Raw genomic sequence first — 20,976 nt, forward strand, 5'->3', positions numbered from 1 at the left:
CCAAGCCTTCTCTAGCATAGAGAGAATGTAATTAAAGAAGGATAAAATCAATTTGGCTTTGAATTGCTTTGTAGTAAGATCTTGCATTAGAGTGACAGACTCATCATGTCATCTGTGCATACATAAAAAATCAAAAGATGAGTATTTGTTGTTACTATTTTTTCCAAATCTATTAAATTAAACAGCAAGAAAATTAATTTACTCTATCAAGTTCTTCTATTTAGGTTGATTGTTTAGTTTTCATTGAAGTTTTACAAAAGAGATTGTGCAGGGTTGACCAAGTCTGCATTTTCACGTTTTCGTCTGAGTCAGAGCATGAATCAGAACTGAAGGCAACATTTCTTGTAATCACAGTCTTGGTTTTTTTCTTCTACGTTTTTAGGTGGCAAAGTGACAAGTGCCAAAACTCAGGCCTGACTTTTCTGAAAACATCAGCATTCTGCCATATCTGGAATCATGGATGTAAAGGACCGGCGACACCGGTCTTTGACCAGAGGACGCTGTGGCAAAGAGTGTCGCTACACAAGCTCCTCTCTCGACAGTGAGGACTGCCGCGTGCCCACACAGAAATCCTACAGCTCCAGTGAGACTCTGAAGGCCTATGATCATGACAGCAGGATGCACTATGGAAACCGAGTCACAGACCTCGTCCACCGGGAGTCAGATGAGTTTCCTAGACAAGGTTTGTCTTCCTCCGCTGATTTGCTCTCAACTGTGTAACTTACTTGATTTGCGTGGTTGGTGGCTACTTTTGGAGATTCACCATGGTGGGTTTTGACAAATGTACTCTACAGCAGACCCTTGGTTCCATAAAGGGTATTCCTGACACTGTGGTGAATCTCTATCCTGAGAAACCTAAGATTATCTGTGGTTTTTCAAAACTATTCTCGTAGTCCAATTACAAGCCTCAAATTTCTATTCCTTTTCGCATTGGGTTTCTCACTTAGATTCTCCTTGAACAAATGGTGTATCTTGGTTAAAACATCTTTGAAATAGTGTATAATAATACACCCTTTTCCTTCAACTAAAATATGATGTTAATTCTGAGTTATATGTTTCTCTTTTTGTGTTTCAGAGCATAGGTGGCCACATGTATGTTATTTTCCAATTCCACTGATGTAATTATCCCTCCTACTTTCCTCAAGCCTTAATTTTCCTTTTCTTATACTGTTTTGATTTCTTTGGGGAGGAGCATATTTTTCTCCCAAGCACTAACAGTTGGCATTCTCTTCATGTCCAATATTTATGAAGAGTTCTGTTATCACTTCTCCAGGGTTGCTGTAAATGCATCAACACGTAGACTAAAGCAAAGCAGTGCTGAGAGGTGGTGTGACAAAGCTCACTCTCTAGCTCCATGTCTTACTAGTACCAGCCTCGCCGTGTGTGCAATTTACATTCATGGCTCAGCAAAATTACAAGCAAAGGCACAAAACTGTACCGAATGCCTCGGGAAGGGTCACTCTGCCAGCACCAAAGGGCTAAGCCCTGCTCTGCTAGGTTATTGCATCATTTGTTTTATAACACTGATTATTTCTTGTTCCATGTCCTTGGGAGTAAATGTGGCAATGGGTTTAATTTCTAACTAAATAACTTAGCTTGGAATTCTAGTCCTGGTTTCTCAGCTTCCTTAAACTACTTTTACTATTTTTTACTTATTACAAAACGTGTGTGTGTGTGTGTGTGTGTGTGTGTGTGTGCATTATTAATTAGCACTATGCCCACGGTTTATAAATCTACAATCCAGAGGTTGTTCTAGATAACATCTTTTTATACACTCTTGGTTTAGCCTAGCTCCAGCTTTTATATTTAACAGAGGACTGAAAAAATAAATCAACAGAGAAACTGTTAGAGTTGTGTTTCCATTGCCATTATAACTCTTGCAGGATACAATTTTTATTTAATCTTCCTTCTTATTTTCTGAGTTATCTTCATGTAAATGAAGCACATGCTGATCTTCCTCCATGAGAAAATGGGGGCAGAGGCTGCTTGAAAATTGCTCCGGATCAAGTGCCTTTGATCTGTAACTTCAACAAGTGTTTTTTGCTTTGTTAAGCTCTCACCGTTCCCGAAATTGCAGGTAGTGACAATTGGAAAAAAAAAATATGAAGAATCATGGCTTAATGAACTGAGAGAGAGCTTACATTTCCAATATAATAAAATTGGGACACCTTTCTGTTGTTTCCCAGAGCTGCACTAACACGAAACTCAAATATTTTGAAAGGTGATGCACGTTCAACGTGGTTGAAAGCCTTTCATTTTCTGCTGGAGTTTTTGTCTCATTTATGTTGTTGCTGCATACGTTTTTTTGTCTCAGAATTCTGTGCTGAAATGTTCACTCTTCTTCCTGAGTCTTATTAAAGGTGCATCCTGGCTTCTGGATCATTGTGTACTGAGATGTAGCTTCCAGGTTATTGCTGAATTGTGGATCGGCCTATCACCTTTTCCATTATTAATATTTACATAAAATAAAACCAAGGACTGGGATTTTATTGTCAAATATACCTTTATGCTTCCTGTTTAGTCTTGTTCCCCTCCATTGACAATAATAGAGGTTGCTTGGCCATATCAAACTCAGAGCTTTGCAATTAACAATTCACACATGCCGCATGTTGTTATTGAGCCCATATTTGTTTGTGTAATGTGTTTGCATGAATTAAAAACTGTGCAGGCCAAAAGTAGAAATAAAAAGCATCAGAAGGTATTTGCATATGCAAGTGCAATTCCTTCTGAAGACATCTATGAATTTATGCATGAAAATGTAGTCAGAGTCTGAGTGGATCTACTTTGATGGGTTCTAAAATTGAACTCTGCAGGAAGTAAATAAGCACATATTTAAGGAGAGAAGGAACAGGAGATACAATCTGGCAAGCAGTACATTCAACTTGAAACTTAGCCACTGCAGAGAGGGTTAAAATAAATTTTACACTCAGTAATAACAATAATTTTTTTAAATGTCATGCATTTCCCATTTTATTTTCTTATTCATGAAATCAAAGAGCAGGATCATCTCCGTACTTATTAGCCTAGAGGTACATTAACAAGGATCATAGTGGGATCATCTCCTGCAGTATTCTTATTTAAAACCCAAGACACTGATCATAAAACAAACACACTTCTCACATACAACCAAGTTTTGCAAACACAGTTGGATGACTCTACAGATGCTCAGCACGGAAAAGAATTGCCAGCCAGTGAAAGTGACACAGGCCCAGAGTCAGACCTTGTCCAGTTACCCCACCTGGCCCGCTCAAGTATCAAATGCAAGAACCTGCCATCTCCCAGCAGGAGAAATGAGCCAGGTGTTCCCATGAGAAGCTTACGGAAGCTCCGGTCAAATTGTGCTCATCTTTGCTTGCTTTCAACACAGACTCCTCCTCTGCCTTCTTCTATTGTGGCTTCTTCTCTTGAGTATGCAAATCACCTGTCTGGCCTCTATTATGCTGGATCCTCCTGGTGTGAAGGAAGAAAATTGCTGACCTTCGGTCTGTGGCCACTGGAGTAATTAGTAATTAGTAAATGACTAATCCTGCACTAAATAGCATCCTAGTGGTCTGAGAGCTAATGCACCTGACAAAAGTGAGCAGTGGTCTGATCCCTGGTCAGACCCAGCCCTAGTCCAACCTGTGAAATAGATGCCACTTTGAATAATGAAGGTCAGCCAAGTTCCCAGGCAGTTTGTATAAGCTTGTCTTTTGTTTTGTTTTGTTTTGGACCCCAGAGGTAGGGTGAAGAGCAATGTGATATACAAGACATTCTCCTGGGGCTTAGGAGTCTAGAGTTGGACGTGAATTCTGCTTTTGCATGTGCATGTGCCTGGGACTCTCCTCTGCATTCTGTGTTTCATGAGGATTACTACATGGTTTTCAGGTATATTAAACAAACAACAATAATAACTATGACAAAAGAACAACGGCGAACATTTGTTGAGTACTCTGTGTCTGGAGTCAATCTAAGCATTTTGCTTGCCTTAACTCAGTTAATGCTCACAACAACTTTGCGAGGTGGGTACTATCACTCCCTTGTTTACTTATTAGGAAACTGAGTCAGAGGGAGATTAAATAAGTCATCCAAAGTTGAAAACATGGAAAGAGCTGGAGATAGGCTTCAAACCTAAGGGACTGGATTCAAGAACTATGTTTTAAACCAATGTGTTTCATCACCTCCCAAATAAATAAGTAAACAAACAAAAATATAATTAAATCCTTGGTCAAAGGCGGGAAAGAGTCTATGAAATACACTTTCTAAGCCTTTCAAGAATCCATACCTTTACATCTTTCTTAATAATACAGAAACTTTAATTAATAGTATTGATTGAACATATAGTATTCACCACCAGCTCCCAGCCCTGCTCATGTAATTCCTGTTCTCATCCATTCACCTCCATCTCACAATCATTCCTGACTCTCCAGAAGCATTCCTGCCTACAATACCTCTCTACCAACCACCACTGTAGGAAAAAGTTTCGACTGCAGGGATGTGTACTGGGCTGTCAGTGCTGATTCTATGTCCTCCCTTATGGTCATCACCTCTTTGCACAACCTGTCCACCTGGAACACTAACCAAGAAAGGTGTCACTATCTAAATGATATTGCTCAGGTAAGCAGAACTGACTCTTTTCTGTGCTAACCAAGGCCCAGTGGGCCAGAGAGTTCAGCCAGGCCTCTTATTCCTCAAAAAGTGCTTCTTTCCAGTTAGCAGTTCAAGTCTCTCGAGAGGGGGCCAAGATTGAATTCTTTCTCTGTACCTCAGGCTGGCTGTCTAGGTCAAGGTCAAAGAAAAAGTTGGGGGAAGATTGAATTTTTGAAAATATGCTTGCATCAGTTCTCTCATTCAGTTAGAGCAAAGAAATAAATCCTACCAACTCTTTGATGTGCTTTAAAAAGCACATAAACAAACACACACACACGTACACATTTTAGGCTAGGTTTGGTTTGGTACTCCATAAATTAATTCTTGCTCTTATGATCTTTAAAATCATTTGCACAATAACTTTTGCTCTGTATAATTTGGCATAATGTACATTTAAACAGTGTTAATGAGCTGAAAACTCATGAACCACTAGTAAGCTAGAGTATTACCTGCACTGATTCAATTAATTTATCTAATAATTGTGGGAATACTTTGGAAATCTGTAAACATTTCTATCTATACCATTGTCTTAAAAGAGTCATTTTTCCACTCTACCTAAATAATGGTTAAAAGGTTCTAGTTTGAAAACCTCAGCACTTTAATTTACCTACAAAGAATACCTTGTAGATGTTAGTACATTTCAAGAGTTTGTGTAGTCAATATTTTGAAGGCTGAAATGTACCTTGAGAAGATTGCTTTCCATTTATCTTCCCACTTCTAGATAGGACTACTTTTCATAGCTCAACTAAGAATAATACAGCACCTTCTAGTCTTTGGTTGTATTTTTTTTTATTTTTAAGCCTTAGAAAAAGAGAATCTACAACCTTTCAATTTTATCTTCTTGCTGGATAACTTGAATCCTTGTTGTTTTATATGGGGGGCATATGGGAAAAGAGTAATGAATGAAGACTCTGGAGTTCAACTTTGTCCATATCCCAGTGCTGATGGGTACCATCAGTGTGATCTTGAACAAATTCTAGAACATCGACTGAGTCTCATTTTCTCCGTCTGTAAAAACTCTACCATATAGAGTAATTGGGTTTATTTCTTACAGTTATGTATTTATTATGATCTGGACATTATCTTTCTTTTAATAAGTGCTAGTAATTATCATTATAGTTATTGTCATTTTAACCCTACCACCAGCAAAAGTGGAGATCACTTGCTCTTCAACCCTAATAATATTTTGGTGCAACAGGAATTTTCTTTCTTCTTGATTTGTTTCCCGTGACTTGCAAAAATTCTGACATTTTCAAAATCAGAACTTCTTTTTTTCCAGCTTGTTGATAGACTGTGTCTGACTCTCTATCCACCATACATTTTGTTCCCAAAGATGAACATAACTCATACGTTATTTTCCTATTTTTAGACAGGAATGAAAGATACTATCTAACAACTGTCAACTGATGCCAACACACTGTAAGAGAGTTGCTAGTTAGACAATTTTACAAGTTAAAAAAATATAGATTGGAAAAACTGCTCTAAGGTAGTGTCATAGGATACAAACACTTTTTTGGGGTGTGCATTTTATGGCATGTAAATGCACACATATTTCAGAAATGAGTTTAATTAAGAGTAGACTTAATCCATACAAATGCTGGATAAAATTAATCCGTTTTCATCACTTTATGTGCAATAATTTGGAATCTATGTCAGAGAGTCAATGTTGTAGATTTTCATTGTTGATACTACCCTTCTATGAATATGTCTATATTTTTCAATAACTTTAGCCATTTGGCAACTATCTTCATATTTGCCCAATTGTTATCCTCCCAGTAATTATCTATTGTCAATTCTGCATTCAACTTTGTATCCAGCTTTCTTTGAATTACCTTCCTTTTCCTGCTCTTTCTTGGTGGAAATTCCCCAGAGTTTCACCCTAATCCTATACTCTTCTTCTCCATGGCACTTTCTTTAGAACACTCTTATTCATAGGACTCTTCAGTGGTCACTACTTCTACTTCTAAAGACTTTTTCATTTGCAAATGATAGTATCCCAGTTCAAATTAGCTTACTTGAAAAGGTAATGTTTTGGCTGACACCACCGGATAATCTAAGAATGCATCTGCCCTCACACTTATCATCTCTCACAAGATTCTCATTCTCATATATTGGCTTTATTCTTCAGAGAGATCTCTTTGAAGAAGTCTTCTGATCACCCCCGCTCTCACAATTTCTCATTTGGTAACATCACTGGAAAGAGTCCCTTATTTATATATATGTTTGGGGTTTATTTTGCTATTTTCAGCAGAATATTCTCCGCGTAGATATTCAGGCTGGCCTGGCATGGGGCATGTGCTGATAATACTTATATCTACCATTTTATGGCTGTAGCTGGCCACGTCTTGGACGTAGGTTTATCCTGTGCTTCAAGGTAGCTTACAGTGAGTACCTCCTAAACCTGATGGAATGAATTCTGCATGGGAAAGAAAGACTCTCATAGCTGAAGTAGACCATAAACACTAACTGGCCCAATAACAAATGTTCCTAATGCTAGTGAGGCTGAAGTTTAAGGCTCCCCTTCTGTGGTCTTTCTAAGCTGTATTGGTCCATTCTCATGCTGCTAATAAAGACAAACCTGAGACTGGGTAATTTATAAGGAAAAAGGGATTAAATGGACTTATAGTTCCACGTGGCTGGGAGGCCTCACAATCATGGTGGAAGGTGAAGGAGGAGCAAAGGCACACCTAACATGGCAGCGGGCAAGAGCACGTGTGCAGAGGAACTGCCTTTTATAAAACTGTCAAACCTCGTGAGACTTATTCACTATCATGAGAACAGCACGGGAAAAACTTACCCCGTGATTCAATTACATCCCACCAGGTCCCTTCTATCACACTTGGGGATTATGGGAGCTACAATTCAAGGTGAGATTTGAGTGGGGACACAGCCAAACCATATTATAAGCTTCACATCCACTTTGCTACTGGACCTTGGAATATTTTATCTTTATGTGTCCAAGTAGCAAATTTAATTGTCTTTCCTTCAAAATTTGTTTCCGTTTTTCATTTCTCAGCTTTGGGGAATGGTATCACAGCCTTGCATTTTAGATAAAGTCTTCCAAGCCTCCTTTTTCTTGATTCTTTATATTGATGCTTATCAAATCACACCTATTATTCCTGCTTCATTTATCTCAGCTCCAAGTTTCTCATTCTGTGGGCAGTTTCCAACATTTCAACACCGGACAATTACTTCAGCACTTCAATTGCCTCCTTCCCTAATTTTTTCTTCTGGCATGTTTTCCATATCTTGGATGGTTTTGAGTTTTTAAAACACGGCCTTGTTTTTCCCACTTCCCTCAAATTGATTCAAAAATATTTCAGGGGTTCCTAAAAGGCAACTGTAAGTTCCTAAAAGGCAACTGCCGTTACAACAATAAAAAAAGGTAAACATGGTTTCTAACCTCACACAGCTTGGCAGTTTTAAAATGGTAAGATATAATTGATAATGTAACTAAGTGCCATATAAAAAAACACTACAAAAGGGAAAATATTGGATGGTTTTGCAGAGACCTCTAACCCAGATTTGTGTGTCCAGAATGGCATCCCAGAAACTGGGGACCTTCTTGCATATGTTTGAGGGATGGGGAGGAGGTCGGACAATCAAAGAGGCAAGACAGTGTTCAGGCAAGAGTTATGGCATGTGCAAAGGTCCAGAGGTGACCACAGTTAGTTGTTCCAAGGATGTCAAAGAAGTGTAGGTTGGATGAGCTAGAGTACCAGAGAGAAACAGTCATGAAGACATTTCAGGGAGACAATGCTGGTTTCAGCTCATGGAGAGAGGCAAGGTGGTCAGTCACAGGTTGTGTCTTCATCTAAGCAAGGGAGCCTGGTGGCCTGAACTAAGATAGCAGAGATTGTTTGAGAAATGTTGAAATAAAAAGATTGTTGGCTTTTTTTAGACAGAGTTTTGCTCTTGTTGCCCAGGCTGGAGTGCAAAGGCACGGTCTCAGCTCACTGCAACCTCCGCCTCCTGGATTCAAGTGATTCTCCTGCCTCAGCCTCCCAAGTAGCTGGGATTACAGGGATGTGCCACTACACCTGGCTAAATTTTTTTTTTTTTTTTCTTTTTGTATTTTTAGTAGAGACAGGGTTTCTCCATGTTGGTCCAGCTGGTCTCGAACTCCTGACCATAGGTGATCCACCCACCGTGGCCTCCCAAAGTGCTGGGATTACAGGCATGAGCCACCATACCTGGCCCCTGACTGTTGGCTTTTTAGGATACCTTAAAAGAGGGGAAGATATACTGTTCTGAGACTCCTGGGCATTGACTGCTTTTTTCTCCTGCAAAGAGAATATTGCCTTTCTGATGCTGAGTTTACTTAAAGAGCCGGGAAAGGTCAATGCTTGTAAATAACCCCTTAAGTGGAAGTACATAGATTGTTAGTTCAAGTTCTTCTGGAATGTTGGACATAAACCTAAGTACAAAAATATAGTGTTGCAATAAGAATTTGGATTTTTTTTTTTTAATTTGTTAGATTCCTGCCTATGCAAAGGGTAGCACGAGCTACAGAGCACTCCATATGGATCCCAGGCAAGGAAAAAATAGAGAAGAGATTATGCTGCATCTGCCCTTTCTCTGTGTGGACCATGATACCATTGTTTATTCTCTATCATGGACTAAATAAATTAGAGACTAAGTAGATGTGAGTTCTGTGTGTGTGTGTGTGTGTGTTCAACTGAGTGTGTGTTTTATCCCTGCCAATTGGTAACTTCATTTGCAAAGCTGAGTATGTTTAGAAGATAGAACCAATACTTTCTGGCAACTGATGGGGCAAGCAGGCTAAGAGAAAAAAGAAAGTCAAGGACATCCTTGAAGTTTCTGGTTATGGCAACTGACCATCAATCACCAGGGCTTGAGACAGAGGATGGCCTGGTTTGTGGGTTAAGATGGGACAGGTAACTGTCAACCTTTTGAACTGGAGGTATCCTGCAGGCTCTCCACGTGCAGATGTCTAATAGGCAGTGGCTGTCCAGTCTTGAAATTCTGGAGAGAGGCTTGAGCTGGATAAAGATTTAGGAGTTGACAGCTAATAATTTCATGGGACTTGGTATGATCATCTGTGAAAAAAACATGTACAAGGAAGAGAAATAAGAAGCTCACATGACAATGCAGGTAATCAAGGAATAGGAAGAGGAAGAAAATCCTGTGAAAAGATTGGGGAAAAAAAAAGAACACCTTACTTTCCTTTACATGTGCTATTCACTCAGTGCAAACTTGACCTGTCATTACACAGTGTGAGTTTTATTCCCCATCCCACCACTCAGAGTTGACCTCCTTTTTGTCCCGTAAATCAGAGGCCACAAAGTTAATGTATAGGACATATTTGGCCCCTAGATAGGTTTCATTTGGCCTGTGGGTTTCTTTAGAATTTTGAATCAAGTGCCTGTCTATTGACATTTCAGTTTGTTACAGGTCCCGTTTCTGCCTTCTGTCTTACACCAGTCCTATTCCTCTCAGGCCTTTATTTTATATGCCAAATCTCTGAATGCTCTCACAACTGCAAAAATATCACGGATCTTCTTATGTCTATTTTTTCTTGTGGAATACCTCTCTGACTATTCCAAACCTATTCATCCCACAGGGTGTGACCTGCGGTCCACGTCTTTGGTGAAGCTTTCTGCCCTCTGAATTTTTATAGCCCTTAATGGGTTGTTATTGTTGTTATTATTCTCTTGATGAGTGACTCAGCATACTAGCACATGGATTCTATGACTCTTATGACTAGGGAGATAAACAAAGAGCTTTGCAAATTTGTGCTCTGACTCATAGATGCAACTACCAGAGAATTTGTTCTTTTTAGTGGCTTGTTTCCTGTTCTAATGAGAAAAATGGAAAGCACAGCTCAGAGACGGACTCCACTTAGAAAATGTGGATGGTATGTCTGTCCAGCATGACAATATCAAATCTCACTTTTTGAAATGCCAACTTGCAAGTTTTCTGCCATTTACTCTGACACTGCCATGTTGAGTTGCACTAACAGTTCCTTTTTCTGATTATTGGTGATGCAATATTATCAGCTTTTCTTGGCTTGTGCCACATGTTGCAATTGTGTCTCTGCAGCTGTCTACTCTGCGGTATGTATAGGAGGTCTTTGGTGCACGTGTGATCTGTGCAGGGATGCCATTCTGACCAGAACCTTTGGGAAAACTGCAGGGTGAGAGATGGAAGAATTGCCAGGATCAGACTTACCATGCTTTACAGTCTGCGTCCAGGAGTGGCGCTGCCCCACCCACTGATGAATCATCACACTGATATTATCAAAGGAAACATTACATTTTCAATGCCATGTTTTAGGTTTATAATTTAATTTTCAGCCCTGGCAATTCCAGAAGCATCCCTAGGGACATATGAAGAGGAGGGGGCTAGTGTGTACTCAAAATGAATACATGTTCATTTCTTGAGCACCTTAATTGGCATGCACATCTCACAAGCTCCCTTTTTCTCTGCTGCAGCCACTCTCTCACACTACCAAGTTACTCAATATTCCTCCTGCACTGACTGCTTTCCTTTCCACTCAACCTCAAGTCAGATGTACTTTAGTAATAAATCTCTGCTGGGAGTGATCAGAACAAATACTGAGTGTGCACCACAATATTAAAAATAAGTATAATATAGACTTATTTAATAAGGTCCAACAGACTTTTATAACATTTGGAATATTTTACCAAAGTTACTATCAGCATTATGTTTAATGCATTTTCTCCAAGACAGAAAAATCTTTTCAAGAATGAGGGGGGAAAAGAATAAAAACACAAAACACAGAGAAAAGTCAGATGGGCTCTGATGCATTCTCACTCAACTAAATCTGTGATTCTCCTTCCTTTCCCAGATCTTTTTCTTTGGCCAGACCCACAAAATGTGAAGCCTCTTTGTGTTCACCCTGATTTATGAATAGTCGGCACTGGGCAGTTACGGTCCCAGTGGGATACATTTCAGTTTAAAAATAGTCTGAAGCACTTTCTTTCAAATTCCCACATGTCCACTGCCACCTCATAATATGTGCTTCTCCTTCTGTGCTTGTGCAGTTAAGGTCTGATCCATGTACGGGGAATGAAAGCACTGACTTTATTTGTAGCACTTTGAACCAAAATGGTGAATTTATTTAGAGAGTAGTTCCAGTGGGTTAAATTAGTTTCTGTGGACCTATTGGCTGCAGCTGGAACATTGATGGAAGGGAGGCATACCACTTTAATGTCCTTGAAATAAATAAATAAATAAATAAAATAAAAATAAATAAATAAAGATCCAGTCAACTGCAGGGTAAGTATCCATAGGCCAAACAAATCCCTCTCAAAATGACTGCAAATTCAGGTGACACCAACAGCTGTCAAAAGACCCCTGTTTTCCTGGCAGCCTTGGGTTCAAATTCTTCCTAGTTCATGGTGACATTTCATTTAATGCTTGCACTCTGACTCCATTTGTCTGCCCTGCAAAAGCTCTGCACAGAGCTGACCCAGTTAACACTTTCTGCTTCACAAACCCAGAGACTGAACAGCAGGGAGGCTACAGCAAAGTGCTGAGTTGTCCTAGCTGAGTTGTAAGGGGACAATGACTGTGGCCACAGTCCATGCCATTTTTGTTTCTAGACCAGTGGTGACTCATTGGACTCTCCTGGGCAGTTTTGAAAAGTCTGCATGTCCTAGTCTCACCCAAGACTAATTAAATCCCAATGTGTGGCAGGGAAGACCCAGGCATCAGCATTTTTTAAAACCATATCTTTATATAAATAAAATGTCTTAAGGGATTTGAGTGTAAAAGGACACACTCTATAGAATATAATATTTCTTTGGTAACTGATGACATTTCAAGCTTACAGGACCTCATACTTAGCATAGTGACTTAGAATCTCACTTTTCACTCAGAAGCTCATAATAGAGTCTCCTGATTCTTCAAGGGTTTGGGTTAATAAATGCAATGTAACCAAAGCTCATTATGTAGTGTTTCTAAACCACTATGGAGTAACCATTTGCTGGTGTATTAGGTGTATTAGGCATTGCAGGCCCTTGGTGCCGTAGTCCATCTCCTTGTTTCCGAGTCAGAAGAAGCAGGTGGACTGATTCTTCTGGCACCCCTGCCTCTCAGCCCACATTATGTCAAACATTAAAAATGAGGTTTTAATTTGAGTACCTGGCTTGGAATGTAACAGGTAACAATTGATTATGTTAATTGATCCAACATCTTCAAAGTCAAAGCAGTCGTGATGGATTTGGACCTACCATTGGAAGAAAATGATCAAGTTACATTTATGTTGAAAGATGAAGTCAGTAGGGAAAGATTGTGTTAAAATGGTGGGTCTCTATCTCCTTCTCAATGTGAATATGTATCGAGACTATGAATAGCTAAATAAATGTGAAAAGTCCCATACTCACAAGGACCAGGCAGTTAAGATAAACGGGTGAAGAAGGCTAGTTTGTCAACTGTGCGTCATGGGGGGGACTGTTCTGATTTGAAGTTTGTATGGCCAGGGAATGTCTCTCAGGACTGGCAGGTTGGTGCTTCCAGGGAATTCAGGTCTAGAGTTGCTAGATCTCCCAGTTCCTCAAGAAAATTGAGCAATCTGGATTTATTTTTATATAAAATCCCCTGATTTAAAATGGTTCTGTAATGGTCACTTGTGGAACAGTTTAAATAGGCTTTTTGCACAACATCCTGGCTGCAGATTTTTCTGACAATAAAGTGCTAAATGCCCTTGAGGAGCAGGACAATTACACATACGCAACCCACGAAGTGCAGGAAGTTAGCAGCTGTGGGATTTCCTTGAATGATGGGTTCAGAAGCCAGAAGATAAGAAGCTGTTGATAAATGCTTCTTCCCCTCATGCTGAGACGCACAGCCTAAGGCTGCCGGGAAGGTCCAGCACCATCGTGATCAGGCACCTACAGCAGCAGTGGCTGACTCTAGAACTCACCCTTGTGTTGGCTTCCCTTTCCTTGTCTCTGCCACTGTTCCTTACTCTTGCTCTTTTGAATCACTTCCCCAGTCAACTCCTTGTTCATAGCCTCAGTCTCAGCCTCTGCTTTCAGTACAAATTGGGTTAAGATGTTTGGCAGCTAATTCATTTTTAAAAGTCACTGTGTAGACCAAAAGAAGACTATCTATAGGGCAGGTGTGTAGTGCAGGACTTCTTGGGAAATGGTAGATTTAAAAAGAAGGCACTGAGCTCGAGTTACAGACGCGATTTGGTACTTAGTAAATATTTGTAACTTATTTTACTTGTTTTCCATAAGAAACTGTGTGATTTTTTTTCTTTATTTGATGGTTTGTTTCATTTTTTAAAAGAATTTTAGTAAATGTTTCATTTTAGGATAGTTTTGGATTTACATGACAGTTGCAAAAATATTGTGGAGTATCCTGGTTGAATGTTTTGTTACCGTTGTTTTGAGTACATGGGAGTTTTCTAAACACATGCTTAGCAAACCTGATATTGTTTTTCCCTCTTCAGAGCTGTCACTTCAGATTTCAGAAAGTGCGAATAGGAAGTCATAAACATACCCTATAAATTCCTTGAAAGACAGTGCCTCACTCATGTTTCCATCTCCCTTCGAACCAGCCATATTGCCATGTACGTGACATTTAATAAATAGTTGTTGAACAGGGAATCCTATCATGCACGAGCGTGGAGAGGGGTCATTGCCAGTCTCAAAGCCCTTCCCTGCACTACCCCTGACCACCATGGCTCTTTTCCTCCTCTCCAAAAGGGAACCTTTTGCCCTGTGCTATTTCTGTTCTACCAGGATAGACTGGGAAGGACATTGGATATTGGAAGACAAGGTTTTTCATTCAGGTTTGCCTGAATCTCCCACTCTCTCATGTATGATTAAGTGATCTTTGTTGCCAAACAAAGCCAGAGCTGCAACATGGCCGTCTGGACACCGTGAGAGCTTTCTAGGACAAAACTGTGCACTGCATGTCACAGTGTATTTTTAGCCAATCCCTGATTGAAAGCCGACAAGCATTTTGTTTTCTCTTCTAGATCCTATGAGCACCCACCTTGCATATTTACTCAGTGGCTAACAAAAACAGTAATAATAACACATGCTATAGTTTCAGCCTCAGATTTTACAACATCTTTACAAGATCTTTTTATCAACCCTTTTCAGGAAACTCAGACAGCTTGCTTAAAAAAACAGGAAATATAGAAATAATATCACGCGAACAAGTTAATTTTGTTCAATCTCAGTTTACATCTCAAGAGGATGATTACTCATAGAACTTTAAATGTGGTAACTTGATACTGTAAGCTATTTGTTTTCCATCCTTCACAGAACTGGAAGCCTTCAGCCTTCTATGGCAGGGGTTCGGCACATTTTACACATGGACTGTGTCAGGGATGAAATGAACAGAAGGCATCTTCTTTCACAGAGGTTTTGTTTTGTTAATGATAACAGTAACACCCTGCATTGAGTACGTCATTGGGTGCCAGGGATCCTCCAATGCACCTCACAGGTATTCAGTCAATAATATCCCCATTTTAAAAATGGAAAAACTGAGGTTGAGAGATTATGATCATCACAGCTAAGGGGACAGTGGGAATTCATGGAGGATGTTTAGTTCCAGAGCAATATAATATAATTTACGTTATTGAAGAAGTTGCTGGCTTCACAGTGGAAAACACATGCAAAGATGGTAAGAGCAGGCCGGGCGCGGTGGCTCAAGCCTGTAATCCCAGCACTTTGGGAGGCCGAGATGGGTGGATCACGAGGTCAGGAGATCGAGACCATCCTGAGCTACACGGTGAAACCCCATCTCTACTAAAAAAAAGTACAAAAAACTAGCCGGGCGAGATGGTGGGCGCCTGTAGTCCCAGCTACTCGGGAGGCTGAGGCAGGAGAATGGCGTAAACCTGGGAGGCGGAGCTTGCAGTGAGCCGAGATTGCGCCACTGCACTCCAGTCTGGGCGACAGAGCTAGACTCCGTCTCCAAAAAAAAAAAAGGATGGTAAGAGCAGAAACTGGGACAACAAAAACTACCTGGGGTTGCCTAAGGAGAACCAGCATCCCAGTTCCTAGAGGAAGTGTTGGTGTGTCTGACAGAAGTTTGGAGACTCTGAGTTCGTTCAACCACTAAAGGCAGTAGTCTATTTCTTATATTCAATTCGGTAAGGATTATAGATACAAGGAATTATTATTTTGTGGAGCACAATGAAAGCACGTTTCAATCAGATTGTGGCCCTTTTCCATAAGTCTTGCTTTCTGGAGCAGAGCAGTGGGTTCAACCCTGTTGTACTTTATCTCAAACCAGGTGATCTTCTCTAGCTTCTATCAAATTGCTTGAGACACATGGTAAGTACTGGCTTCTTGCCCCTCAGTCATCCTTAGGGGACAGTGATTTGCTTCTTGGCTTTTGAAAGGTGATTTAATTCAGGCATAACATAGCCCCTTTTCTGTAAGAGGAAAGAATCTTAAAAAAAAAAAAAAAAGAAAGAAAAAGAAAACTAGAAAAGGCTCTGTTGTCCACAAACCCACACATCCCCCTGGTTGTACGGAACATCACTGCTTCTTGTTCACAGGCAGCTTTAACAGATAGATGCAGGGATGCCAGCTAAGCCAAGTGATAAGAAAACAAAACAAAACAGTGGATAAGGGCTCATCATTAAAATCAACTATTTGTATCATTTATATAGCCCCCAGACCAATTATTCTGGGAACTGTGTCTTTCTGGAATTTTCTGTCACCATCATTCATTTTCCCAATTCTGTAACACCATAATACCCTCTTTCTCTTGTCTAACACAGACACAGAAGAGTTGTAGCAATAATATTAATGACTGAACAATGTTTACTGAATATTAACTGTATGCCTCACTATTCCTTGTAAAGTTACATGAAAATCATCACAATGCTTAAGGACAACCAAAGTCTAGAGAGGTTAGTTTCTTGACTAAGGGCAGATAACTTGTACGAAAGGGCTGGGAAGAGAATCAAACCCAAGCTAGCAGGTAACTTGTATGAAAGGGCTGGAAAGAGAATCAAACACAAGCTATCGGACTCCAGTTGCTGGTGATAGAAGGTGCAAGAAAGTGTCTGTTGACTGAATATGTGAAAACCATACTTCCCGCAACACTCGCCAGAGGGAAGAAATCAAATCCATATGTTGAGATGGTCTGGACAGGCAGGCTGCTGGAAGGCAGAGTATCATTACAGCTATTAAGACAATGCAGAGGGCTATTTTGGTGCTCAGATCTGTGCAGCCAGATGGAAATCGTAGTTCAAGCTTAGTGTTGTCAGACAGCAGAGGCTGTGGGCAAAGGGGAAGGCACGGGTGAGCGATTTTTGACTGTTTATCTCTAATGTGTGTGGCCAGTGTCACTCCCATCTCTGATGGCTGTGATTTATTCTATTATACTGTCAGGATTAAAACACCTTAGCAAGAGAAAAATAAAGGGAGGGATATAAATGGTGTGTCACTGATGTGACAGATGCAATTTCTCTGGAAACCATAGAGGATGAGGGTATGGAAACTCTCAAAAATGCCATGACCATAGAATATCAGAACCGAACAAACCTTTAGGGACCATCTGTTTCAAGCCACTCATTTGACAGATGAGGAAACTAAGACTCAGAAAGCTTATGTGGTGACCAAAGTAACACAAGCTCTTAAACTTAGAGCAAGAACCCTAGCTCCCACCGCCCAGTTCAGTATTCATCCGGCAACTTCACCTGCTGGTGAGGTCCAGTGTTCCTTCCCCTCAATTCAGAGTTGAGATTCACATTAAGTAAAAAAAGAAAAATCTGTTTTTATTTTAGCAAGAGTAAAGAAAAGTAGAAAGCGCAAGCTGGAAATTCTCTCCTTTGCTCTCCAGTATCCATACAATGTTAACACTGAGACTGTGGTCCTTGGCTGTCTTTGCTGTTGCTATCTTTTGCGGCTAGCTCCTTTCCCTTCTCTGAACAAAAGGAGACCCTTGTCACCTCCTCACCCTTGTTAAGTGATGGGGTGGGTCGTTCTCTGCCTGCTGCAGCTTTCAGCTCCTTCCTGCGTCCTCACCCATCCTTGCCTAGACCTCTTCATCCACTGTCTCTCTCCTGCTGTTTCCTGTGTGAATAGAGAGAAAGGATCAGAGTAAGTCAAAGTCCTGTCCTGCCAAGGAACCCAGGCACCCGTCTCTCTACCTCATGCCTCCTTCCTCACTCATTCCTCTGCACCAATCTTTCAGCAACTCAGATTTTCTGAAATCCTTAAAATCAGTAGAAAAGCACAGATTTTGAAGCAGGATGACCTAGCTTTAAGCCTAATCCTGATCACGGTGAGCCACGCAACATGGGACAAGTCTGAGACAAATCTCTCTGGGCCAGAGTCATCTTCTGTACAATTGGTTTCCTAGATAAAGTTCCTACACCCAGTATTATTCTAGGGGTGAAGTTCATTGAGGACAAAATACTTTGTAAAATGTGTTTATTAGCACCAAATTGTTACTGTGGGTGAGATGCCTAAATTACTTTGTAAACTCCTCAGCCCTATTAGAAAATCGTCTTGTGCTCAGACTTGATCATGCATTGACAGGGACTTCCTGTGAGATGTGCTGTCTCAGCCCAGGAGACTGAATCCAGCAGCCTCCAAGAGTGCTGTGTTCCCCTCAGGCCACGCTGCCCTTCAAGGACAGTCTGTGTTCACCCAGAAACAGGGCCAACATCTTTCCAGCTCTGAATTCTGCTTATCACTTGGCTGGATGCAGCATTGCTTGTGGCCCAAATCTCACAATGTTCCTCATGTAAATATGCTGTCAGGCTCTGCCCATGGTGTTCTCTCTCTAAGAAATGAAGTCTGCCAAGGAGATTAAGCTTAGAATTGAGAGCACAGTGTTTTCATTTCTCTAGTTTCTAACTTGAAGACACACAGGGAAACCATTTTGGGAGTGAAGGGGTGGGAGGGCATTCCTGCTCAGAGCTCAGAATCATCAAAGCCCAACCTCGACACTTAATAAAAGTATCACTAGAATTGCCTGGAGTTCTGAATTACTGAATTTTGTAGGGACTTAAATCTTTGTCTATATTGTGTGTGTTTGTGGGGGCAGGGGTGGGGGTTAAGTTATAAAAAACCCAAAACAAAAAACAAATCACAAATCACCTTCCTATAGAATGATCCTTGTGTCCTCTAGGAAGTCTCCTATTTTGTATCCCTACACTGAAGCAGGTAAGTTTGCTATGGATCTGATACCAGAAAGAAGAAAGGAAAGAACAAAGATGGCTGCTCTCCCTTTCTCTGACCCCACTGGGTTGATACTACAGATGGTCCCTGATTTACAATTCTCCACTTCACTATGATGCAAAAGTGATATGCATTCAGCACTCTTCTGACTTAGGATGGGATTAAGTCCGGATAAACTTGTTGTAAATTGAGAATATCGTAAGTCGAAAATGCACTTTTGACTTACCATATTTTCAACATATGATGGGTTTATTTGTAAGTCAAGGAACAGCTATAGAATAGGCACAATCTCTCCCGAAGCTCAAACCAAGATGAACCCCTCAGAAAAACGAATGTCTGCAAACAGTTGGAAAAACCTCTGCTATGTGCTTTATCCTCACCCTTTTCAAACCTTAGGGCTATGGAAAGGCTTTGGAACCTCAAATCCAGGCTATGACTTTAAGCTGCAGGAGATCACTCTGTCAACAAACACTTAACCTAAGGTTCATGTTGTCCCTAGTTTTGTTTGAGAGCTGGGGATACAGATGCTGAGAAGGTAGTCCATGCTCTCAGGAAACCCACAAGCTACTCCAGGAGAGGCTAAAAGAGTCTTATAATGCTAATACCATAGAGAAATGACCTGGTAGACAAAAACACGATATTATGGGAGCAGAAGCCAAGGCTTCCCGAAGACCCTTGTAGGAGAGATTTTGTGCTGCGAGTCAGAGTTGAGTTTGCTGAAGGTTTCCTGAGATCCATTTAGGTTTGCTCTAGTGTGAGCTAGATTACTAAAATAGACAGAGAAAATAGCATCCTGATATTTAAATATATGATTACCCTTTCTTTATAAGTACTTAGCTGGAAGTGTCTTCGGATGAATACTAAAGCGCGTATCTGTGAATGTAGACCATATTGGAAACAGATTTACTGTCCCAAAGCGTAGTGCTTACTCAGCCATCTGATGAGATGTGAGCACTGAGCAGTTTGAAAGGGATGCATAGAGCTGTTTTATTACAAGATGCTGTTATGAGTTATAGCAGCTTTCCTTATGCTCTACGGCTGTCGCCAAACAAGTTACATGAATATAAGCAGTTTTATTTGCAATTTTTTGCTTACATTTTCTTAGCATATTCGGATTATAGCTTCTCACAGCTCCACTCATGCTCCTGTGGCTGTCCCAGTATATTGCTTTATTCAGAGCCAAAAGGAGCCTTTAAAAATATTTGTAGAAAGTCCTCATTAGAGTATGCAGTGCTAGTGTTTATTGATGCTGTCACCTGGCACTTGTTTTTGTTTTTGTTTTTGTTTAAAAAAAAAAAAGAAAGAAAGAAAAAAAAAAGAGAGGCATTTTCACTCTTGGATATAATGTGTTTCTTTCAGAGAAAACTTAATAAGTACATGAATTTGCCTTTCATTTGATGCAGTTGCAGTAACTCCTGTGTAGGAGGTTTTGTATTTCAGGAAACAAAACAAAACAAAACAAAAACAAAAAACGAAAAACAACAAGCAGAGTTTTGACTTTCAGTTGATCAGTATTGAACCTGAAACAACTAAAGTAAGAGAGAATTAATTTTGTCTGAGAGATATACACCAGGCTCAGTTGTTACATACAAGTTATAGGCTGGAAAATTAGTGTCGTTGATTTCCCTGGAATGTGTGAAAGTGAATCAGAGAAATTGATGACGTTAATAAAAATGATAATAACAGTAAATTAGTTTATACTAAATGTAAATAATTGTTATGCTGGGACCTAAATGAACCTGCAACAGCTAGGGACTTAGTATGAACACAGTTTATTCTTATTTTATTAAGCATCCTGTAAATCGAAATATTGTTATTAATAATTAAAATAAATATTTATAGTGCTCAGTATTCAGAGCCTGTCCTCATCTCACCATTTATTTTGGGAAAATAGCATGTTCATTAGCACTTGGCTTGGTCCAGGGCTTAGGGGACACTGGACATTTGAACATGACTGCATAACCGAGCTTCACTGAGGAGTAGGGATAGGTGCCAGATGGGGTTTTAGGTAATTTGAAGGATTAGTCTTTAAACAGTCTTTTAAATTACTTTGCGTTGTACTCTTTTTTTTTTCTGATTATAAAAATAATTCACATCCATTTTAAAGAATTTAGAAATAGTAAGTATATAAAGAAGAAAATTCAAATAGCCTATCATTTTACTGCTGAATAGCAATTGTTTTTATCATTTTGGCATA

At 40.1% G+C, this 20,976-nt stretch overlaps 1 protein-coding gene across 3 annotated transcripts in view; it reads left to right on the plus strand.

Moving 5' to 3' along the window:
* Window positions 1-456: 456 nt before the first annotated feature.
* TENM2 (teneurin transmembrane protein 2) overlaps window positions 457-20,976 on the plus strand; it is a 984,758-nt gene continuing 964,238 nt past the window's right edge. For all 3 annotated transcript variants that reach the window (XM_011947738.1, XM_011947740.1, XM_011947741.1), the window contains exon 1: window positions 457-682. In XM_011947738.1, the coding sequence (XP_011803128.1) occupies window positions 457-682 (226 nt within the window). The remainder of the gene's footprint in view (window positions 683-20,976) is intronic.

The sequence above is a fragment of the Colobus angolensis genome, unplaced genomic scaffold (assembly GCF_000951035.1).
Source record: "Colobus angolensis palliatus isolate OR3802 unplaced genomic scaffold, Cang.pa_1.0 Scaffold27, whole genome shotgun sequence".
NCBI lineage: Eukaryota > Metazoa > Chordata > Mammalia > Primates > Cercopithecidae > Colobus > Colobus angolensis.